Source organism: Kryptolebias marmoratus, linkage group LG20 (assembly GCF_001649575.2).
Source record: "Kryptolebias marmoratus isolate JLee-2015 linkage group LG20, ASM164957v2, whole genome shotgun sequence".
NCBI lineage: Eukaryota > Metazoa > Chordata > Actinopteri > Cyprinodontiformes > Rivulidae > Kryptolebias > Kryptolebias marmoratus.
Window position 1 is genome coordinate 9,343,960 of NC_051449.1, and position 25,013 is coordinate 9,368,972.

General features: G+C 41.8%; 2 protein-coding genes across 4 annotated transcripts in view; both read right to left on the reverse strand.

Annotated features, from left to right (window-relative positions):
• Positions 1-11,329, reverse strand: part of spidr (scaffold protein involved in DNA repair) — a 33,007-nt gene extending 21,678 nt beyond the window's left edge. Inside the window, exons 1-8 of one of the 2 annotated variants that reach the window (XM_017426037.3) lie at positions 11,116-11,329; positions 10,699-10,863; positions 10,517-10,580; positions 10,133-10,345; positions 9,601-9,740; positions 6,275-6,510; positions 5,628-5,737; positions 3,866-4,082 (exon numbers count right to left, since the gene is read on the reverse strand). In XM_017426037.3, coding sequence (XP_017281526.1) covers positions 3,866-4,082; positions 5,628-5,737; positions 6,275-6,510; positions 9,601-9,740; positions 10,133-10,345; positions 10,517-10,580; positions 10,699-10,863; positions 11,116-11,130 — 1,160 coding nt within the window. In that variant the 5' untranslated portion in view covers positions 11,131-11,329. Of the gene's footprint in view, positions 1-3,865; positions 4,086-5,627; positions 5,738-6,274; positions 6,511-9,600; positions 9,741-10,132; positions 10,346-10,516; positions 10,581-10,698; positions 10,864-11,115 lie in introns of both variants that reach the window. The other variant, XM_017426036.3, reaches the window with a different exon arrangement.
• Positions 11,330-12,043: 714 nt separating this feature from the next.
• On the reverse strand, positions 12,044-24,636 carry mapre2 (microtubule-associated protein, RP/EB family, member 2). Of its 2 annotated transcripts, none has more exons than XM_017426080.2 (7): positions 24,545-24,636; positions 15,921-16,048; positions 15,191-15,336; positions 14,887-15,103; positions 14,623-14,768; positions 13,518-13,670; positions 12,044-13,345 (listed from the first exon to the last, which is right to left on the reverse strand). In XM_017426080.2, exons 2-7 carry the CDS (start codon positions 16,039-16,041, stop codon positions 13,247-13,249), a joined length of 882 nt encoding a protein of 293 aa, XP_017281569.1. In that variant the 5' UTR covers positions 16,042-16,048; positions 24,545-24,636; the 3' UTR covers positions 12,044-13,246. The 2 variants fall into 2 exon arrangements, with proteins under 2 accessions (XP_017281569.1, XP_017281568.1); XM_017426079.3 differs by lacking the exon at positions 24,545-24,636 and adding an exon at positions 18,588-18,912.
• Between the last annotated feature and the right edge of the window lie 377 nt (positions 24,637-25,013).

The window sequence follows — 25,013 nt, forward strand, 5'->3', positions numbered from 1 at the left end:
ATGTCCTATTTTATAGAGATAAAAACACATTTTCCATATAACAGAGCTTGCAGCACCGTGCAGGGTGACTGAAAACACTTTTCAAGCGTAATGCAATCTGTGAACAACCACTTATTGACACGGCAAACAGTTTCGATGATTGAAAGTAAATAAATAAATAAAAAATCAATTGCAAGAGACTTCCTGTGTTAATCTTTAATTTAACCGGAAGCCGCTTTGATTTTAGTCAACTACTGCACATGTGTGCAGAAAGAAGCAGATGCTGACCCCCCCAACCCACCCCCCCTCAAAGTAAACATCACACACCTGAGTGGCACTTAGCCTGAGAATGCAAGAAGCTGAGCAACAGCCAGAAAATTTTTTTACAGCTCACTGTTTGTGCCAAGTTCGAGCTGCAATTTAATTTCTCCCACATGTAACATGGATAATAGTGTGTTGATGGCTCAGCGCTGACTCGGAGCCAAGCGCGCGCTCTCCACGACTGAAACTGCAGCAACATGTCACAGCGTGTTTCAGACACATGCTGATCGGAGAGGCCGAGAACTTAGACACGCAGATTAGTGGGAAAAAATGAATCGACACAACGTGGGAATTTTCCTTTTTTTTTTTCTCACACACACTCACACAGGGCTGGCCTATATGGGTACATGACGTTTCCTATTTTTTGGCAGACCTCATTAAGAAAAGCAGAATTTACCTTTAGAGTAAAAAGCCACTTGTATAAAAGAATCATATGTTACTATTTAAAATAAGTGCAGCGTCAGAGTAGAACTAAATCATCAACTTTTTTTTTTTTTTCCCTCCTCACAATCCTGAAAAATTATATATTTCACTACACTTCCATGACCACATCAGACAGTACTGACAGTTCTTGGCACTGTTCGTTTTTTTTGTTTTTTTTTTGCACTGTATGTCCTGAAGCCAGACTATTAACACCAACAATATTATGTGTTTACTACACTGAGTATAAACTGAACCTGAGCCATGCTGGTGCAAACACCTGGAAGACCCATCCGCCATTACCCTGACAGACACTTATCAAGGAAAAGCTCTGGGACAGTAACTGGTGCAACTTTGACTTTGACTTTTTGGAATGAAATAAAAAAAATGCTTGGGTCCAAACTGAATAACATATATCTAATATTATGTGCAGTGCAGATAAAGCTGTGTAAAAGCAACAGACTCAGCACAATATTAAAAGTTATATGTTTGATTATTCAAGAGAAACTAATGCAGTTAAACCCAATATTCCCTAACCCACTTTGATTTTGTAGCACTGTCTATACATGCTGGTCTTAACACCTTTTAGCCATCATATATAGTGGATGTAATATTTTAAAGGTAAACTATTTGCACTTTAATCAATAAATACTACTCGTCTTAATACTTCTAAGCAGGTAAAATTTTGAAATCATTTCTGCTCCATCCTATGATGAGTAATTCTACGACTTTGGCTCAGTTTTGCCGCACTGTAGATCAAAATGTCTCACCTATACAGACCCAAAACAATTACTCTGTGCTGTGATTAAGCCGGAAGGTGATGTTCGTCAGATGAACATCTGTGCAGAGATCCCTAATCATCATAAGGACATTCATCAGCTCTTGGCAGAGCAGAACGTGCTGTTCACGAGCGCCGGCGCCGTCCGGATGCTGGAAGTGTGACCTTATTGTCAACAGGTGAGTGGGCAGCTGTCATCATCAGACAGGTAGCTGGGTTAAGGAGTGGCCGCCGTTGCTGGCGTCACAGTTTGCGAGTGAACAATGCCCCGCAGGTATTTCCGCTCAGGGCTCAGCCCACTCGCGAGGCGTGGGAGGTGGGAGGAGCCACGCTACTTGCAGAAATGATGCGGGCGCTCAACCCCCCCCTCCCCCCCTTGGTGACACAGAAAAGTGATAAAAGGAATTTTACAAGGCATACTGATCTTCAGATCTGGTTTTTTTCCACTTAGGCCAGAAATGTAACTTTGCAAGTTAAATAAATCATTACAAGCTCAGGTTTTATTATGACTAAAATCAGATTTTATTGGTTCGAACAATAAGGTTGTAACTAAACAACTTTTTATGGAGCTAAAATGTTGATTTATTTTAATATAAACTCAATACTTAGTGAACTTTTGAGTAGTTTTAAACAAAGAGTATTTCACAATGCAAGTTTACATAAAAATTATAACAAATGCGTGTGTATTTAGAGGGCTCCACGCTTTACAAGGGAAAAGGATCAGCCACAGAGAGGTGCTAAAGCCAGAGACGCACTCGAACCACCATGTGTTTTCAATCTCAGCTCTCTGGCTCCCTCCTCTCTCTACTCCCAAATGCTCCAGAAAATAATCCTACTGTGTTTTTTCCCCCGGTTTTCTGGAAATGACCTAACTACTACCAGGAAGAGGAATGCAAAGAATTCCCTGGAGCTGTTCGTGACGTCAGAGCGCATAGGAGGCCCCTGCGCATCCGCCAGCCTGGATATTCCAGAGCGTACTCAACCCCAAACTCCCAGCAGCTGGAGTCGAGTGCTGCCTCGCTCCATCTCCAAAACAGACCCAAAAGAACTCTTCTTTTTCTTTTTTACATTTGGACTTTCAGTGCTTACTACTGTGAGCTTAGAATAGCAAGTTGTTACACCGTTAACAGAAAAAAGAGCTGAAAAGCATAAACTGTGCGGTGTTTGGTCTCTCAGAAAGCCTCCTCAGCATTCATTCGGAGCGGTCTCAACTCGTTTTCCCGTGAAACTGACTACAACAGTGGGTTTCTTGTGAGGCTTCTGATCCGCCGCCAAGAAATCATTTAGAAAGAAAAACCAAAAACAGGGAAATCCAGGAAAAGGTTTCATTTACCAGCTTAACTCGCAAAATCTGTCACCCTCCCCCATTTCAGAAACAAATGTGTTCCGAGTCAAACTCAAAATAGAACTGAATGGGTTTATCCATTAGTCGTTTCAAAGTCAAATCAGAACCTATGTTAAAGTCTTTTTTTTCATTCATGCAGTTACTATAGCTTCTGGGTTCTCATATATGAGCTTAATCTAAATGATTGCATTCTAGATTAACGGTCACTGAATATTTCCATGTTTTTGACAGCTGTGAGGGGAAAAAATACAATCTGAAAATATCACATTGGGATTTCTTAAACTGTGATGTGCATTTTTTCACTTCTGCCCCAAAAGTTATGTGCTCCTGCAGCTAATACTTAGTGGCTCTAAATTTAACTGTAACTTCAATAACTGACATCCAGGTATTTAATCCTAACAGTATAATTTCCCACGTTTCTTTTCTTCCACAGGCCACGTGGTTTTAATCTCGTTCAGAAGCAGACCCATGCCCAAACACACTGGCCTCTTCCTCTGTCATCAGCCCCCCCGAACTAAGATGCAGACTTGAAGAGGAATCTGTCAGTGTTAATCTGAATGCTTGTAGCGTCACCTCAGAGTGTGGTTTGGAGTTCGGTTTCATTTCTTTTTGTTTCAAGCCTTGGCCTAATTTTACATTTCCCTGATAGTAAGTATAATTGCATCACATTTGTGTTAGCAGTGATGTAAACGTCTTCTACGTTTGATTTCTAGCACTTAACATTTTCCAAAAATAAACCCACAGGATGTTTTTGTATCTTAAAAAAAGTGGCGGAAATCTTCCTATAGGGTGGAGCGGAAAACCACTCAGTGAACCAGTGACCAATTAGAGCGGTTTATTGCAAAGTACATCAACATAACCCCCCTAAAAATGAAATAAATAAAATGAAATTGGGCTAAGAGGGAGTTCTCTGTAGCAGACTAAAAATGCATCTGCTGAATTCTATATAAACGTTTTAAAGACTGAAGGAAAGCAAATATGTGAGTGAGAAGGAAAGTGTGGCACTGGATGGGTCCTCTCACCACGGTGGGTAAATGTGGATGACATCTCCGGGTGCAGGACTCAGCTGAGCTGCTGTCTCTTTGTTGAACAACACCAACATGCGTCTCCCTTCCCCCGGGACCGATTTATTGCGCCGGTCGCCGTCCCCGGGGGGACGCCAGTGCTCGCAGCGCGCCAGTTGCATGCTGCACTCCTCGTGGACGTCCAGCACCTCGAGCACCAGCACGCCGGGCCTGTCTGCTGGAGAGCAGAGCAACAATAACACAGATGTTGAGTGTGCGCTGAGTGGCGTGCGCGCGTGTCTGTGTACAGAGTGTACCAATCCTCTCACACACCATTGCTCTCTGCGGGCCTCGTTATGCATTACGAGAGTAATTCGCTTTTAAAACCAGAACAATTTGCACTACCTGACTGTAAGGCTTTTACGCTGGCCGAGCTGGAAATAAAACTGTAAATCCCACTGGGTGACAGTGCAAATATTTGGAATTTTACCACAACGCTGACTGCGCTTTTAGACTGAACTGTAAGACTCCACAGAGATAATTTAGAGGAGTAAATTCTTAAAATGCCCTGCAGACATAAATTAAACTGTGATAAGGGAACCACTCCACTGCATGTAAAAGTCAGTGTTTTAAACATTACAGCATGAGAAGGTAGAGTTAATGCATCTGTATGTCACTGACCAAATGGACATTTTAATATAATAAGAGTAAATCACATTAGGGAGATCATGGTAGAGCCATTAAGCATCAACATGTATTATTTTAAACATTATTGTTAACTTCTTCCTTTATCCTATGAGCATTTAGGTCCAAATTTGCAAAAATCCTCTGAAGAAACAAACCCTTGAGTCATATCCTTGGGCTTTCACAATAAACTGCAAGCAAAGCACTATGGGAGAAAACTATACAAAGTCCATAAGAACTATGTGAAAAAAACAACACAGAGTGTGCACCATGTGCTCATGTGAGGATGCATACATCATACACCAATCATTTTTAAACAGCAATATCATTAACATGTTTTCTGCAACAGCGCTGATCGAGTCAGGCAGCATTGTTGTTTGTGTTGATCATTCAGCAAAGGGGTGTGTGTGTGTGTGTGTGTGTCAGATGGAAATAAACAAACATTTTCTGAAAAGGTTTTACTACACGCGTACTTTTATATTTTCAATCTTGATGCTGGCTATGTGACTTTAACCGTGCAGGAGCTCGACACAAACAAGCCAAATCAAATGTTGATAAAACTGAAATGAGGTCAAGTAAGCAAAAGCCTCCCCGTCGTCATCCTTTAACTCTTCGCGTTACTCTAATCAAACCATCGAATGCCCACAAACTCCCAAGGTGACTTTTGTGGGCGTGTTGTTTTTCCACGATCAACTGTCACCTTTAGGTGATCTTGTGTCCTACAATGACGAGATACTTAAGAACTAGAGAGCACAAGTGGTTTACTACACCACGGAAAGGAAAAAAGAAAAGTGAACTAGGCAGGCAGTTTCCTGTCACCTACATAGTGAGTTCACAGTTCAGAGTCACAGCAATCAAACTGCAGCCATCACTTCCTCACAGTGGCCCCTCCATACAATCACGTGTTTTTAAAAAGGGGGAAAAAAAAAAAAGAGGAAGGAAATAAAAAAAAAAAACCTCAACATGCAGAAATGGGCTTCATCCCACTCAGAAAACAAAGTTGAGGGTTAAACGTAAACAGTGATTCAGGGTGTGTTTATGTTAAAGATCCTGATGTAATCTAATATACGCAGCGGGTCAGTGTGACACGGTTCACCTGTTGTGCTTGTTGCTGCCGGGGTGTCAGAGATGGACTTGTGCCTCCAGAAACTGATAGCTGACCTCTGTCTGCACTGAAGCCGATTCAGCCTCTCTGCCAGACCTCCACTGTGGAACAAACACACACACCCAGGGAGATGATGTAATGTGATAAACTCAAACAGAACATATGACTTAACCGATGCTTGTGCAGAACTCTGTTCGTCTCAAAGGTTTTCTGATGCAGACAACGAGCTGTCGAACTCTGCAGATAGCCATCTGGGCCTAAATGACATTTAGCACCCACATAATGACACCAGGTGTCCCTTTCATCGTCGGTTCTGCAGTGGAAACATTGCAATCAAAGTTTGACTGTCACCTGGCAGAAAGCAAGATGTCTTCTGTTTCTTTGTAGACTTTCCTTTGCTTCTACTATGAAGCAATGTACTGCAGCACATATTACAGGATTTTAAGAAACACACCTGATACGATATTCAAGCAAATGTTTTTTTCAGTTCCTACTGAAATAAAACTAGTTCCATCAGAAACTGGTGCTGGCAATAATTTAGGTGGCAGAGTTCGGAGTAAAACATCAACTCAGAGTGCTGATGAGGACAAATTGTGGTCGATGCACGGTAAATTAAACTCCAGGAATGCAATTCAAACCTTTTAAACTTTCTTTTCTTTTTGGCAGAGTCGTCTGGGGTCTTGGACTGCCTGTCAGTTGGTTTTTGGGGCGTCTGCAGCATCGCCTGAGCAGATTTCAGCCAGTCGCTGACCGACCTTTTGCTGCCCTCACCGTTTTGGAGAGGAAAAATCTCAGAGTCCAGTTTGCTTGAGGTCAACGTGCTGCCAATATCCTCCCCGTCAGACACATAACCTGTGATCTCAAGCTCTTTATCCTGCAAGGAAGCACACAACGTGTTAACTGTCTTTACTGAATCAACGCAATAAAATGTGACATATGCATCAAAAGCTGAGAACACATGACTCAGCCATCACTATATGTACAATATTTAAATCAACAAGCTCACAAAAAAGTGGGTGGATATGGTACAGTGAAATACTGTCAGACTTATTTATCCACAAGACAGAGTAACAAAACAAACTCTTTTTTTTTTTGTTTTGCTGTATCACTACTTGGTGCACCTGAGGGAATCTGTTCACATGGAAAAATCCACTGGAAACCTGAGTTCCTGTCATGTGCAGACAAGACCAGCATACCAGGCGCTGTCAACCAATCTGTTCTCTTATTTGAATCAACTTGACCCTGCTAGGCAGAGTGCCAGCAGACGTCACACTCTAACCAGCTACAGAGAAAAAGGAACACTATGTTCCTGGCCTCAGCTCAAAAATGTTTTCACCCAGCTCGGAAAGCATTGTAAGTGCACAGCTCCGCGCAGCCTCGTCCACTCGCAACTCTTCCCGAACAAACAGTAGTAAAACTATCTTTATAGTCCCGCTTTTGCTTTGATGCAGTTGCGAGGATTTTTAACCCGTTTAGGAGCAGATGTTTTGGGGAGTTGAAATCGAGCAACATGCTTCATCCAGGAAGTGGCCTTCCTCTAAAAGAAAAAAAAAAAAAGCCTTCACATGCAAAGTCTACTTTAAGCAGCCAGGACAATATCACACAAATCTGGCAGGCGAACACCGACTCAATCAGCTCCACATTTATCAGGAGTTATAAACTTTGTCTTGTACAAGGACCTGCTCCTGCTCGATCCAGCTTGCTTTATAAACCCCAACATATAAGCACACTTACTGAGCCGTAAATTTAAAACAGATGAAGGATGTTACATTCTGCAGCTGCTAATTAGATCAATCTTTACCCAAGACATGATGAGCCTTAAAGGAATTATATATATGGTATGCATAAGGAATGCATATTGCTCGCCGCCTTTCAGGCCAGAGGTTTCAACTAAGACGATCTTGTGCTGAGAAATGATGGAGTTGCAGCTATTTTGGTCAAACCTTGAGAATAATGATATGCACGGCCCCATCAAATTGTTGCAATTGGCCGAGTTACAGCCATTTTTGTGTTGGTTTTATCTCAATTAGCTGTGCATCCATCCTGAAATGAACCGGCTTCAAAAGTTAATCAGCCTGAAGATGCACAACCAACGATTGCTTTCAACAGTTCCATTAAAATCCGCCCAGTGTGTCAGGAAACGTTTTGGTAATGACAGACAGGTAAAAACATAATCCTCTGCCTTGGCTGGTGGACAATAATAGTAAAAAGCTGTATGTAATAAATCCACCAACATGCTAAAAGGACACATTTTATTTACATCCTCATACGTGCACTGCTAAACTTGAAATGACTACATAATGTGCACTTTTGAATTATTCTATTTTTGAGAAACATTGACATTAAAAACTCCTTCTGACCACAAACCTCCTGTTTGGTGATTCTGAGTCTTGTTTGACCTCGGAGAGCTGATAGCAGCAAATTAAAATTGTGACAAGAGGAAGTAGCTAAGGTTTGTGGGAGAGATGATAATCTGTCAGCAGGCTTCCTCTTAACATGCAGCCTCCATACTCTTTTATTTTTTTTTATTTTTTAGACACAAGCTACTGGTTTCTTGTACTAACTGATTGTTTTACAATCGTCCCAAAGTAATTCGGTACGAAATCATCGCCTCAGTTCTTTTTAATGGGGACATTAAAAACAAAATGTTATCTAGTAAACATCAGTAAGTCATGTGTCACAATCTGTCTGATCAATTGTGCACACATGTCCCATAAAAAACTAAACTCAAATGAAATGTTTGACTGAATCTGTTCACAACACCTTCACCACTCCTTGCACTCCTCTCCATGGCAGCCCTGCCTTCAACAAACACTGCTGCTGAATGACTTCTGGGAAGAAATAAAACCAGCCCAAATCCTTAGTGCACACGTGAGGATCCACTTAGAAGGAAGCCAAACCATCAGTGACACTAACAGTGCTCAAGGAACGAGAGAATTCTGCTTATTTATCAACAAGAAAAAGGCGTTTTATGTCATTATCAATTAATTATGAAGCTATTTATTGAAAAATCAATAAAGACATCAATAAGCAATGTCTTCTCAAAATAAGGTAAACGACAGGCAATTTATTTAAAAGTAAAACAAAACAGGAACATATCCCCATGTCTAAAGGGAAGTGGTCAACAAATGTTGCTCGTAATGAACAAAATATTTTTAACAGAAGAACGTGTCTTCAATGTTTTGATTTATTGAAATATGACAGCAATGCTGGAAACTAACTCTTTGCGCTTCTGAGTTTCAGGAGGGTCGGGTGGAACTTCTGCCACATCTAAAACAGGAAAAGGGTCATCTCTTGATTGTTGAACGCAACGTCAACATCTGCTCTGCGTAGGCCAGGCATCAGCAGACGCCTTGAGCTGAAGCCAGAGCTTCATTGCTCCTTCAGCCTGTGAATTCTGACAGATCCTAACCTGATTCTAGAAAGTGCTGCACGCAGCCACCATCGGCCCTTCTCAGGCGCCAAAACGAGACGGAGAAGACCTCCACCTAGTAGCGCCAAATACAGTCACAACCGGTTTAATAAAAAAAACTACTGAGAGATCACTGGGCAAAAAACAAAGCTAGGCAAAATATAACAAATGTTCATTTAAACTGAAGCACTGGCTCTCACTGCCCTGAAGCTGCAAACAAAGCTCAGCAGGTTTAGTTGTAAAATGACAAAAAAAGACAAATAAAAACTGTCTGTTTTCCCACTGGATTTTATAACATAGTATTCTGTTGTTGTGGATGATGCCATAAAGGCATTAACAGTCCAGAAATAAAGAAAGGTTATAGCTCCATCTAGTGTCCTTTTAAGAAATTGCAATTGTGAGGGTTTGCTTTAAGTGCAGCTCTACTTTCCCCCACTGCAAACCTGTGCTGTCATTTAAACATTAAACATCTTCAATAAACACAGATTATAGTTTTGTTCAATGTTTCTGTTTTTTTTATGAAAACTATCTGCATCAACGTGAATCACTCACAGTTGTAGATTCAACAGGAAAGTCCTTTGGGTCGTCGGCGGACTTTGACTCACAGTCTGAGATTTGTTGTTCGCTCTCCTTCTCAGCACCTTCCTCAGACTCATCCAGATCACTGTCTGTGTCTATAACAGGGAGGTTATCTGAAAACGGACAGAAAGCAGGAAAGATGGAAAATAACTGCCACTCGGATTTAACAAAGGAAAGACAAAAAAAGGAACATTTGCTTAAGTTTCACACTACAATCATTCACACATTCGTACACTGATGGCGGTAAGCTACACTGTAGCCACAGCTGCCCTGGAGCAGGCTGACAGAAGTGAGGCTGCCATCACACCGGCACCACCGAGCCCTCTGACCACCACCAGCAGGTAAGGCGGGTGAAGTGTCTCGCCCAAGGACACAATGGCTGAGACTGATGGAGCAGGGGCTTGAATCACAACCCTCCAGTTACAGGACGAACCCCTACCTCCCGAGCCACTGCCGCCCCAGTGAACATGTCAAGACATTTTATATTGCAATATAAAACATATACCTTTATCAGCAGTGAGCATGCTCAGAGCTCTGCTGTACGACTGAATGGGAGCTGTGGCTTTCCCGCGTCGCTGAGGCCACCGATGCTGCTGCTGCTGAGAAACAGCTTTAGACCTTTTCTCCTGCTGGTTCTCATCATCAGACTGTTCGGTGTCAGTGGAGCTCCACGCAATATGTACCGGGTCCTCATTGCAGCGAGGAGCGCTGCTCTGCACTGAGAAAATAAAACACGAACAAAGAAGAAAATGATCCACTCATTTAACCTGATGATGAAAGTGCTTTGGCGCGTGCAATGTGCCTGCCCAGAGAGTGTTTAGACACGATCAAAAAATGACACCCAGTAATACACAATAACTAAAATTATTTCTTTTATTCTCCAAATTACCTAAAGCAGGTGACTGAGTCAACCTTCTCACAACTGACAGCTTTCGTCTTGATGGCTGGAGGTTCTGCAGAGAGAGTCAAAAGCATTAAAACAGTCAGAAAAGACTGATCATCAACAGGTGGATGGTGTGAGAAGGTGGCAGGCATAAAGATTCATATTCATCGCTGCGGCACAGTTTTAACCTTTATCACCGGAGTGCCCAAAAAGCTGTCTCCACACTTCGCCCAGCTCCTGCTGGATGAAAGCAGAGAAGTCTCTCTCCCCACATTCTGCTGGAGACCACGATGGTCGTCGGCATCGGGACAGAAAACACGCTTCACGTCCTCCTCCTTCGAGCACCTTTTACGCTGAGGAGGAGATCAGAGTTAAAAAGTCGTTATCGTCATAACTGAATGATTTGATGGGTACTTTTTTTCAAAACACAACATTAAGTATTTGTTTTTTTTTATTTTAACAACAAAATAATAATAATGAAGTGATGTTTTGTAAACGACCGGAGGGTAAACTCCACTCATCGGACCGGGGGGAGTCAAAACACCGGACAACGAAGCAAACTAGCTATTAGCATAACTTAGCAAGCTAGCTAGCAGCCGTCTTACCTTTCGTGAAGACATGGAGGCAAAAACTATTAAACTCCAGCTTGCTGTTGAGCACGGCGCGTGTGCGTGCTCACACACCGCAAACGAATAAAAAAACAACTTTTTAACCCATTTCTGTGAAGTTTGTCTATGCTGCTTTGTCTTGCAGGTGAAGCTAACGCGAGAAGAGAACTTGGATTTGCTCGATAGCAGAGTGTGGGGTAGGTGCGTTTGAATTAACCACCGGCGTGGCTTGTTGGCGGGCGGGCTGCGGATGTGAAACTGTTGCACAACAACCAGCGTGCTTTCTATTGTTTTTTTTGTTATATTCATATATTTACAGGCATTTATTTTTGCGCGAAACTGTTTATTTTGACAGCTTCTCAACAGCAGTGGTGGTAGAACTAAGCAGTTTGATAAAGTTGGAAAAAAGTTCAGGAAAAAAAACAAAACAAACTAACATCCTGTAGCCATTAAAAGTGTCCACTGTTCACCAAATTACTGACCTAACTTCTTAAAGTCTGATGACAGAATTGCTAAAAACGTACTTTATATGTGGTGTAGTGAACACTAGCTCCAACTCCAACTTGGAAAATAAATTCTTGAAATGTTAATAAACTTTATTGACACCCTGATCCCGTTAGAAAAGACTAAAAGAAGTATATATGTTGCTGATCGCACTGAATGTTGTTTTTCTTTAAGTCAAATCTATAATATAACATTTGGGTTTTGATGCATCCCCCAACAATAGCACTAAAAAGAGTTTATTCCCAGACTTTTTCCATACTCTGAAAATAAATAAAACTATCAAAAGTGCAGTAATCAACACTTTAAACGCAGCAGATGTTACCGTTCTTCCACTTTTCTGCTTCCTGGAAAACCTATATTTTTCCAGCTGGTCCAGTCGGCTCTTAACAGCTTTCACATAGCAAGGTAAACATACAAAAGCTCACTTAACATGTCTGTTTTTTATTAAATATGTAAAAAGCAGGTCAAGTTATTCACAAATAAAATGCAAACATGCAACACATTTTCTGGGGAATGCATAATGAGTGGGACACGGAAAAAAAAACATTTACCATTCATTAATTATTGACAGTACATGTTTACATTCCTTTTTCATTTACACAATAATATATAACTAAAGCATTGTGGTGCACTGTCCAGCTCGGTATTAGTAAATGTAATATTAAGAATGGCTATACGATGTACTTACTGGAATATAGTGAGACAAATTGCTCAGTGAACCGATTCGTCACTCTAAGACTTGTGGTTTAAAAACAAAATGGAAACAAAAAAAAGGAAAATCTCTTAAAAACGTCAGAAACGGACAGTTCCAGCTGAGACTGAAATCGCATTTTCCATCATAAAACTAGTCAAGTCTAGTTGTACAGTGTCAAAAACTAATTCAACACATTGATTATCTGAAATCTTGGATTGGTGAGGACAGCTGTCAAACTGCTCCAAGCTGGCATTTTACTACACTTTGATTCACTATTTACTGACTGTATTGTCCTCCCTTCATGTAGGATGCAATGCAGATTTTTGCACTATTTCTAAGGCTTAAAAATAATAATAAGAATAATAAATACGGTGAAGATCTATGGACAGATTGTCCAATACAGAGTCAATGTCAGTGCAACGTATGGGAGAAGGTTAAATAAGAGCTACTAGGAGCCCTTCCAGGGCTTTGCTTATTGCATTCCTGTAATTATTGATATGAAATATAACCAAATAAAAAGGACAAAAGCTTAGAGTTTAACACTTGCACTGACAGGTAGCAGTTACCCGTCTAAACTTCAGCATTTTATCACATCTATTGTAGAATATGAACCGACTTTCCACACACACACGCACACACACAGTCCTTGGAAACTTCTGTGATGGTCTGAGCTTGTCTGCTAGTGGAGGTCATTAACACAAACCTGCCACAGCAGTTCACCAAAAGTCACAAAAACATCGAACGGAGAGCAAGGAGATACAAAACAAACAAAAACAAAAAAACCTGTGATGGTACTTCTATCCAGGCCAGGAGTTGCTTCATGTTCTCAGTCTCGGAGAGAGAACAAAAACCATGAGGGGAAAAATAAAATCCTTGACAGTTCTCACATCTGAAAAAGAGGGGTGTAACTGTAGTGAGGGGTGATGGCAGTCAGTATTCATCCTGTTCCTCCTGCTGATCGTGTGAAGCCCCCTCAAGGGCTTCCTCGTTCGATTCCTGTCCATCCCCCTCAGCCAGCTCGGCTCGATCCTGAAAAGAGACGGCAACACCGAGTTCGAGTCAAGCTCACGCGGTTACTCAAAAGACGAAAAATCTTCTTTTTCAGCTACAGAATAACATCCACCTTATCTCAGTAACAGCTGCGGCAGAAACACAAACTGTCCTAAACAGCATGGACATCGATCTGAAATCACAAGCTGACCTGTTCGGCATAAAGCACCTCCATTAGCCGATCGACGAACGGAGCGTTTTCTTCACCCTGTTCCTGGCACAGCAGCTCCACCTCTCGCAGCTTGCTGAAGTAGTAATCTCGCTCCTTCTCAACTCCTTCCAGTGCCAATTTTAACGTATTTACCTGGACGGGGGAGGGAGAGAAAAGTTCAAAACACACACAAGTGTTTCGACTCTGATTGCAGTCAGACAGATAAGCCGTCACAAGATCAGCAGGACAACAGGCGAAGAAGGGTTAGCAACACCCAAAATCAGTGCAGAGACAAACTCAACAAATATGTTGCTAAACAACTAAATATAATGATTAAATAAACTGCAAAGGAAATCTTTAAATCAATGGAGCGTGTTGTGAAGCAGCTCCTTGTTTGTCTTCTGCTCCTTCCCAAAGGATGAAATCAGAATAAAGTTTGACTGCTGGCCAATATGTTTTCTGGCAGCTGGTCTTGTTGTAAAAGCCGGCTCAAGCTGGAGCCATCTTTGTTCTTGAATGCAGCATGCACGACGCCTAGCTTTGCTCAAACATGTTGAATCAGCAGTGGGCTGTGCCTTAAAAAAATACAGTTATCTGTTAACTGGAAGGTTTTTTTTTTTCTTTTGGTTTTTTTTTTATACATAAAAGTACAAAGGAAGTCTATCATACTTTCTTTTTAGTCCAAGCTGGGTGGAGAGTCTACTTTCTGTGTTGCAGAAAGACCTGACCGAACATGTTCAGCTTCCAAGACTCAAGAGTACAAAATTAGATTTTCTCAAACCGTCACATCTTACCCAAAGATGTGAAACTATAACAGATTTCACCTGTATGCCTCTGAGCCTACAGGAGATGTAGTCACAAAGCTAAAACATCGAACTGTTTCAGGAACTGAGCCACATGAAGAGGCAGGTGACGTACATAAAGATAATGAAAGAAGCAGTGACTAAAGTTAAATGTTGTCCAGTTTCCAAATGAAGTCAGATAGACAGTAAATGCGCGTGCGATACAGAAACACACAAAACAAAGCATGCAGACTAAAGCACGGTCCTAATAGGATGGTGTTAAGATCTTCTGGGGAAGCCTTTGTTCGGGTTGTTGTTCATACCTGCTCGGTAAGATGTGTGACTTGTGCTTCCAGTTCTTTCTCTCCCTTGGCAGGAGTTGATGCAACCGCAGGTATCCTTTTGGCTGATGAAGGTCTAGATGTCGGTGTTGAAGACTTGGGGGTCGTAGCGCTCATCCTCGATGCTCCTGCAGCACATAAAAAGGTCGATTAGAGTGCTGATGGAAAGCCTGACTAAAATGTAGATTTTTGTAATAACAGGGCTCTGCGTTGGGTTTTTGACTTCATGTTGCAGTTGAAGCTTACCTGCGGTTGGGGAGCTGGCTGCGTGGTGAGACTTCTTTGGCAGGTTGAAGATTTGCTCACCCGGGTCAGGTGGGGGAATGGCATCCTGGCCCTGCCGAGCTGCGACCGGGTCATACTCTTTACCGTCATAGTTTGCGTCGAAGAATTTCTTAAACCACTGGATGAAATCGAGATTGTCCTGAAATCTGCCTTTCACCAGCTTCTCCACAGGAATAATCTGAGCAAAAAGAACAAAGAAGAGGTGAATCATAAGCCACAACAAGCAATCTGGTTCAGATTCAAGTACCATTTTTGGGGAACCCACCTTGTCCACATTCATCCTTTTGAAGGACGCCTGCAGCAGTTTGAAATTGTGGATATACTCGTGCTCTAATTTAGCTTGAAACTTGACCTTTTTAAGACTGATGCAGCCGGGGAAGAGCAGATCCATGAACTGGCAATAAGCAGCTCCTACAGAAACAAAATTTAAAGACAATTTGAAGCAAATTCTTGCATTGTAGGCAACTGAATCCATATTTATGCTGATACCAATCACCATGGCCTTAGTGTGGCACAATTCCTTAAAACAGAAAAGCCTGAGACTTTATTTCATGTTTATATCACAAATACAGTTTCTTTTAAAAAATCTTTTGATGCAGTTAATATGAAGTGATGTTTAAAAGGACACTGTCTCTATGTAAGCCGAACCAGGGAGCTCATAGCGAAACAATTAGCTTGCAACTTAAGAAAACGGGAGGTGTGTGTGTAAGCAGTGAGTGATTGAAATTGGATTACTCGGCCACAGCAGGAGAACACGGCAGGCTACTAGTTTATTTATAGACAACACTCTTGACAGGGAGAGGTGAGCAAGTTTCCACGGGTTGCTTTAACTTTGCTTACACTGAACTTTATTCGCGTCCATCCATGCCTTACAAACAAAGATGTAATTTCTCGAAACACGCTTCCCACATCCACCAGCCACTCCGATGCAAGAGAACGTACGACGTTTGAAAAAAAAAAAAGAAAATCGACAGTTTTCCCAATAGGGTCCTCACCTGAAGAGAGCTGCTCCACTTTTGTGTAGTTTAGGCAGAGAATGTCGTTAACCCAGGCAGTAATGTCATGCCTGCTCATAGTCTCCTGGGTTATTGAGGTAGAATAAACGTTGACCGCCATCCCCCAACTGCAACGGAGAAATAACACTCATCATCACTAACAATGCATCTATAACAAATGTCCCACTTTCTCCTGCCTCAACCCAGCTACCTGACAATAAATCGAATATTAAAAATAATTATGCTGTCAGAAAAATTAACCAATCTCTCAGAAAAAAAACCCTGTTTTTTTTTTACTCAAGCGGGGCCATTTAATAGGAGCTGGGGTCATTAGACAGGGCAAACTAATTTGAAAATTAAATGTTAAGTTTTACAGGCTGCACAGTAAGTCCAGAAAGATCAAGCAAGAAGCCAAGGGACTACATTTTACTTTGAACCCCCAACTTTTCATTAGGGCAGGACACATGTGAGTGGTACAGGCCACCTCATGTAGCTCACTGGTATCCAGTCAATATCGACTTAATTAAGTGTGCAAACAGATTACACGAACAAAGTGATGGTGACACAAAAATCAATTAAAAAAAAAAAAAGAAGCTATGTCTGGAACTGTAGAATAAGCCATCATTCAGTGTGAACCACTTGCATAATTACTGGTGCTCAATTGGATTTGTGTGTGTATGTAACAAGCTGAGTCAGCATAATGACATTACTAAACCAAGCAAAAAGAAAAGGAAAAAAAAATACTTTTGGTGAACACATTTGTCATTTATGGAACTACAGAAGATGCAAGGCTAAGTTAGTTTAAAAAAATCTCATGTCTTTGCTGGTTGCAAAACAGTGGCTTTTGAGGCCGCCTTATAAACCTGCATACCAAACAAACACAACGACCCGGCAATACGTGAAGCAGCTCAAACTTTGATCCCTAATCTACAGCTTAGGCTGCTTACACAAACCGTCCACGCAGCAGCCAATCAGTGCTTTCCTTCCACCGCTTCACTTAGAAACCAGACGACGTGCTTCATCCATCGTGTCTAGAAAACACATGTAGATGGCCGAAAGAAAAAAAAAGCACAATTTAAAAGGTCTAACATTTCGTATCGCCCACCGCCTTTCATGCCAGAGTTTTAAACTAAGATCATCTTAATAACAAGAAAGGGACAAAGTTGTATGAAATGAGATCTTGTCTGTTAGAAATTGAAGCAGGTGTGGAGGACACTCTCAGATACTACCACACCAAACTTTAGCACAGAATCTGTAATAATTTACTGTCACAGCCAGTCTTCTCTTTATTGAGACTGCTCAACTGTGGTGGCCATATTGAACAGGGGGTTCACTCCAAAAGTTAATTAGTCGTAGATGTACATCCAGTGATTACTTCCTGGTGGTTTCATTAAAATCCGCCCACTTGTTCATGAAATATTTTGCTTAAGTCACAGACAAACAAACACAGACGGAAGCACAAACATTATCGCCTTTGGATGACAATAATCAACATAAAATACCTTAAAGTACAGTACTTTACTGTCATCACAAATAATGTGTTTCTTGTTGCAAGTCCGAACAGTCTCCAAAATCTCCCACAGCAACTTTAAAAATACCTCAGCGTCATAAAAGAACTGCTCCAAAGAAGAATGCTTTGATTTCTCACAATTTATGCCTTTAAATGATGGGAACAACATAGCCACTAAAATAAAAAAAACAAGCATTGTTTTCCTATATGTCAGTCACGTGCATCTCCCAACAAACATCTTTCCCATCTTAACTGCAACAACATCAACCTTTTAAAGCTACATTTGTTGGGACAGAAACATAAACCGTGCAGGCTTTTAAAAATTCCTCCTCCTTTTGGAAACCATTTCAGGCATCAGGAAGGACAGCAGCTGCAGCTGATGATGGCTGTACAGCAGGGCTTGATACATAGCATTAGGGAGATGGGGGGGCAAAAAAAAAAATCAGGATATGTGATAAAATGAAGCTGGTGCAGCAGCAGAAGACGAGGAGATTCTGTGCAGAGGGAGGAAGGAAACTGGGCCGGCCCACTCATGTCAACAAAGCGGATGTTAGCATGCTTTGTTAGCCTGGCAGGGCTGGGCTTGATGCCTGAATCCTACCGGTGTGTGTGTGTGTGTGTGTGTGTGTGTGTGTGTGTAAGGGGGAGAGAGCTGGGCTGCTGTGACGGTCCTCAGTGTTTCATATAAAATAAATAAATAAATAACCCCTCCACTCTTTAACCATGACAGCAGGGAGCGTTCAGCTGCAGCAGACCGCCATGCAGCAGCAGCAGCGTCACTTGACAAGCCGCTCCGTGTTTGACCCGGCGGGCCCCCTCCTCCCCCAAAACGTACCTGTCCCCCCCCTCCCAGAACAAGCGACCGACGCTTGCACCGCTCCCAGCGGTAATTTTAGAGTTGTTCTGCGGCAGAGACAGATCGCTTCGGGGTGACTTGACACCGATGTACGCCACAGTCTGAGGCTGTCTTTAAGCTAACAGGGGTGACTCTCTGGGACACAGCAAGGGGGGAAAAAGGGAAGAAAAAAAAAACGGCGGATGGCTGCAAACCAAGAAACGTCGAAGAAGAAGAGGCCAGAGCGCGGGTTTCTGTTTGCAGTGTAATTTCTTTTTTTTATTTTTTCTTTAAAAACTAATGCGGTGTTACACTGGTTTACCTGTAGGCGCGCTCTCCCCGCACCGTATTTTTCCTGTAAGGGATGATGTTGGTTCCGTTGTCCGGGACGATGTCGTTGTTATTCTCTCCATTTGGGGAAAGGGCTTGGGTGGGACCGGGCATTTGGGGGTCTGTTTTAAAAAAAAAAATGTCGAACAGATACTACTCTGTTCTCCTTCTGGTCGGAGTGCTAGGGGGAGGGGGAGGGCGTGGGGAAAGAAAGAGAGAGAGAGAGCAGGAACGATGCAAACGCGAAAAGAAAATGCCGCAGCTCCGAGGCTCTTCGCTGCTGTCCTCCTCACAAATCTCTGCCCTGATGACGTCGTCGCAACCTGCGTCACGTGACCGATGGGGCTGGCTGCCTGTTCAATATGGAGGGCTGTTTGGACGCTGGTCTCTTAATGAAATATAGGTCAAAAAAAAAAGATCCTGCGTTTGTGCTCGGACTATCTGTTGGGAATGATTCTCAGCTACTAACACGACAAACTTTAGCTCGATGTCTGTAAAATTTCCTGAGTCACATCCATTTTTTTGTTCTGGCTAATAGTGCCATCTTCAGTTGTATTGTCTGCAAAGGTTAACCAGCTGTCCTGAAAGTTTCTTTAAAATCCAATCAGTGGTTCATAAGATATTTTGCTAACAGACAAATGCTACATTTAAAAGCAAAGATCTGGTGTAATTGATGGATATATTTATTGCGAATGACTCTCAGCTACAACCACACCACATGTTTTAGCACAACATCTGTCAAACTGACTGAATTATAGCGATGTTTGTGTTTTCTAAGGTCAGCTGGTTGTAGCGCCCATCTTAAAGTGGATTGGCTCCAGCTGTAGAGCTGTACGGTCAACGATTATGTCCTGAAAGTTGAATTGAAATCCGCCCGCACAGGCAAGTGACTACAAATAGCTGATGGCCAAATTATACACAAAGATCTCCAGTAATCTGTTAGAGCTCGGAATGTGTTTGGGGGTCAGTTTCAGCTACTACCATGCCAAATTTTAGCTCAACATCTGTAAAATTCATGCCGTTATAGCTACAGATGTGCAGATGAAAGTCATGACTACAAGCATAAATTGCTGTTTTCAGTAATAAACACAGGAATAAACTATTAAGCAAAATCTGCTCTAGATTTTCTTTTAGAGCTTTACTCTTGTCAAGTTTTCTCTTTATGCTGAACTTTGATAATCACAGATCCTGAAACATGACTGTTCATTTCGTCTATTAATATCTAATGATCAGTCACTATTACTTGTCTATAGATGGTTGTTTTTATTTATTAGTTTTCCTTCATCTTTTGACACACTGAACCAAACCGCCTCTAATGTCCCCACTGTGTCTGTGATGGATTCTAGCGTGAAGTTTTTTTTATTTAAAGCTTCTTTGATCACTCGTGGGCTCCAGGAATAACATTCAAAGTGCCAATATCACAGACCATTTACCAGCTTAACTTCTAAATAAATAAAAAAGGAACGACCTGCATTTCTTGACGGAGAATATCACAATGTTTGACGGACAAGGTGAGAGAACAGATCCAAACATTACAGCTTTGAGCTACAGTACCAAAAACACGACAACTGTGCTGTTTTTATGCAGGAAGTCAAATTTACGACATGTGGCTTAACACAAAGTTTCTAAAATCAGAGGCGAGTTTGCAAACCCAGTTAATGCCTATCATCTGTAACATGTTGTGTTAATAAAATAAAAGGCCTGTCAGATTAAAAATGAAGTTGAATTTTAAGAGGACTATCAAATAAAATTTGACTCCCCAATTTACACACACTCACATACATTTTTGTCACATTTTATATCAAAATTGCAAAATTAGACCCATCCTTCAGTAGTTTTTCAGTTAGTAAAATACCTTGAGCAGCAGGAATCTTCACTCTGTGTACATGACTAAAGCTATGGCGCCCCCATCAGGCCAAAGTTAGTTACGTCCACAATTTTAAAAACTCTCCACAAAACCTTTTAGTTTAAACTAGTAACACAACAAGAACTCTAAATATAAATAAAAAATCTAACAAAAAAGGGGTTGTCTGTTCTGTGTTTTGTTTTCTAATGTAAGATAATATAATTTTTATACTGGCAAACACTTCTGTTTGTCTTTTATCGATTTGCCAAATAGCACATTTAAGCATTAAATGACATTACTCATCTTCATAGTGAAATGTGGCTCAGACTTGATCTCTGTTTTATTAATAGGAAATAATAAAAAAAAATAATAAAAGAATCAAGTTTGCGTAACAGAGGGAAATTCAGGAATTCCCCCTCCTGATTTCCTGACTCAAGTCATCTTTTTACAAAACATTCCTGCAGAGTCAAACATGAAGCAACACAAATAACTAACTCATCTAATGAGCAGACTGGAAATCACCAGAAAGGGCTCCTCAGAGAACCAGAAGCGAAATAGAGCTAAAAGCCCGTTCAGACTGGCAAGTGGCCGGTGCTCACAACACACCGAGGACTGCTTTGCATCTGGCTAAGAAACAAAGAGCATGGGCAAATTTCAGAGACAGCAAGAAAACGACAAACTCCGGCTGCAAAAGAAGGCATGTAGGGCAGACTGTGTTGAAGCTACATGGATGGAAATGTTACTGCCAGACTGTCTCTGGACTGAACTTAACACCTGCCGATCTGAAGGGCCTGAAGTGTCGCTGGAGAGGTGCAGGATGCATGCGCTCTTTTAAAAATTAAACATAAAAGGCCACAATACATTTACTGCCATTTACTTCAACAATACAGTGATTCTCCTTTTTGTCCACTGTACAAAATATAATTTCTAAACCTTTGTGCTGCAGCTACGGCTCAAGACGGTCTCCTCTCAGGAGCATTTAAAAGAAGAAAGCTGAGGAAAGTTGATGTCAATCACTGCAGCTTTCTGATTGAAGAGCACTGCTTGGTCAAGTACTGGCTGGGATCCAATCAGTAAAGCCTAGTGGGAGCGGGTCTATTCATGTGAAGGTCAGTTAGATGACTTAGAAAAGTTATTTAAAATCTGGGCAAGTTGTGAAACGTTCTCTTCGATGCAGTGCTAACACCTTGACTTGTGTCTTTACCTTGTACAGTTGAATAACGATGGCAGTCTCGCGTACAGGAACTAGACCAGATCCGGAAAATAACCCCAAACTTTATATTCAGGCGCATAAATGACTTCATGAATGGTGCACGTCTGAGGCATGTTGCTTCCTCGTCGATAAAATCCCCCCACTCAAGTGAACGACTGCACAGAAGCGCGGCGTGCAAACGGGGCTGAGAGCTGCACCGATGCTTTTTCTGTTAATGTTGCGTGCTGTCAGCTTGGATAACACAGAGTAACGTATTGCTCCTGCACAGCTCGGGGACGACGCTTTACCGTAACCATTAGGGTTTATGTTGAATCATCACTGGGTTGTTGTGTCTTACATTATAGGAGAGAGGAGGCAGCTTCGCGCAGCACTATAGAACAACAACAAGCAGGTTTCTGCATAATACAAAGTGCAGGTTGCAGATTTGGTCGGTGGAACAAGTTTGCAACAGATTTCAGAACGAGGAGACGGAGGCCTGACGAGCTTTCACAACTTTGCGCTTAAATCACCCCTAACTTCTTCGTTAAGTTTCCAAGGAGGCAGAGCATTTGTGATCTTAATCGCCCACTGCTGTGAAAGGCAGGCGACTGTAACTGCCTGTGTGTGTCTCTCTGTTAGCAGAATATCTTAGTGAATGGATTTTAATGAAACTCTCAGAAAGTAATCATACAACTGATTACCTTTGGAAGTCAACTTGATTCAAGATAGCTACCACAGCTAATCAACCTTAGCAAACACAAAAATGGCTATAAATCAGTTCATTTTACAGATACTGAGCTGAAATTTGAGGTGGTAGAAGCTGAGAGTCGTCCCCAAACACACACTGAACTGATTTATAAATATCAAAAATCAGATTACTGTTTAATGTTATTAATGTCCTGCAAAGGGTGGAACCCTGAAGTGTGAAAGTGTAGCACCCGGACACAGCAGAGCTGAGACGTACAAATGGCATCCTCCACATTGTTTGGAAGCACTTCAGCTTCTATGCAATTAAAAGGGGAAAACTACAATCACAAGAGCTACACTAAACGCAAGTTGTGTACACGTTTCCACCCAGAGGAGGAGAAAAAACAAACTTCCTGTAGTTGCTGCCGCTTCTAACGTTAGTGTCAGCGGCTGTTGGTGCAAGAAAGTCTCCAGAACGAATCTAAATGTTTGCAGCAGGCGGGCAGCAAAGTAACATATATGGCTTAGAACAGTTTTCCCAAGAAATGAACACAAAAATAGGTTGGTATGTTCAAAAACCGGCCAAGCTAAATGCAGTCACACGTCTTACTGGTCACCTGATCGCAAACAGTCAGAATCTAGTGAGACTGCAACTAAAAACAACAATGTGCCCGTTTTCTCACATTTCTGAGTCACCAACTACCCTCCATCAGACACAACCCCGTGCTACACCCTTTGGTGTCACGATTAAACAGGATCGTCCTACATCGAAGGTCCTAACACAGTCACCCCCGCATTCTGTAACAAGACCAAAAAAGCGGGCAGGATAACTCTAACAGAGGTAGGCAATCCTGGTCCTCACAGGCCACCATCCTGGTCCTCACAGGCCACCATCCTGCACGTTTTACTTGTTTATCCGCTCCAACACACCTGATTTGATGGTTAGATCACCTCTTCATGTTCTCCAGAAACCTGTTAATCACCCATTGATTCGAATCAGGTGTGTTGGCATGGGGAAACAAGTAAAACATGCAGGATAGTGGCCCTTGAGGACCAGGATTGCCCACCCCTGCTCTAACACGTGATACGCGTACATCCATCGCCACAGAATCTTATGCCACCATAGTGGACATTTTGTTCATTCAGCTCCCGTAAAACTTGCTTGAATGAAAACGGTTTTATATGGCAGCGTGGAGCTAAACATTTTAGCTTCTTTTAGGTCTGAGAAACTCTTAAGGTCAGAATATTGTTTGCAGTGATTACGGATGCATCAGTAATTGTCTCATAATCAAATCGTGAGGTGCCTAAACACTCGGGCTGTGCGGGATCATTCAGCGCAAGGTCATTCGGCAGTCTTTGTACCTGACCGTGGCAGTGTATGGTGCAATGTGCTGAAAAAGACAAGGAAAGTGAACAAGTAGGGGACAAAAGAATATGTGTCAAGCCCAAACAAACAAACACTATCCACAGCAGATGAGCAGTACTGGTGAGAATCACATCTTGTTGTAGTAGTTTAGTATCTAAGCGCCTAAAGATCCCATTTAAAGTAAGTTATTTTTTATTTTTAAAGTATGTGTCAACATGGCCTTTCTGTGCCATGGGTCATTGTGTAGAGGCTTAAACAAGAAGGAAATATTCTGAAAAAAGTACCCCAAATCCAAAGAAAACCTCCAGACAGATTGAAGAAATACTGTTCAAGACCACTTTAAAAGATTTAACACGAAAGTCCAGCTAGTTGGAAGCAAAATGTCAAGAAAAGAAAAAGCAAATGAAGGATGAGTCAAGATGTTCAGCTCTTGTCGGGTTAAGTCTGCCACCTTACGAGATCTCGGAGCTCGTTGACGAGTCTCGTAAAGGAAGCTAACTCAGTTTCCTGTTGGAAAAGATGAACGCTGGGACGACAAAAGACAGAAAGAAAGAGAGAGCGACGGAGATAGAGAGAAAAGGCATTAAGCAGAACAAGAGTGAGCGTTTTCTTTAATTAAACCAGAAATTAGTTAAAGAAATAGGGGTACATTTTGTTCAGCTAACCGCCAACTTACTGTATGCTAATTTTATTTTTTTGCTCGCGCGACTGTCAAACCGAGTGTGAGCCGACCATATGCCCTGACATTTGGTGATATCTCCTGTACCAACCGCGAAACCGAGCCTCGGTTTATCACGCAGCACGTTTCAAATCACACTGCAGATTTCAAAAATATTCAGCACAGCAAATCTGACTCACCAGTGAACTCCGCTCCGCTGGCTACGGGATATTAAAAAAGGGCTGTTTTTCCGGGCTGAGTCACCCCACCCTCAAACGCTCACTCTCGTAAAGACGGTGATCTACGACCAGGCGCCTGATTGGCCGACGGCTCATCGGGCTCGCAGCCGATTGGTCCGCTGCTGACATCTGTTGTAAAATTACCCAATCAGGTGTCGATGCGTTGATCATTCACAATAAAAGTCTCCTCTCCTGTTTTGCCACTCCTGTATCAATGCACTTTCACTTGTAAAAAAAAAAAAAAAAAAAAATCAATAAAATAGCTGAATATTTACTGATTTGAGGACATAAACACAAAAAATAAAATTAAGAGTAAATCACACAATAGACATCGAAGTAAAATTAAAAACTTCATTAAATAGGATTGCATCAACAGATAGATATCTAGTTTTGATTTTATATCCTTATTAAAATAACATTAAAACATGTA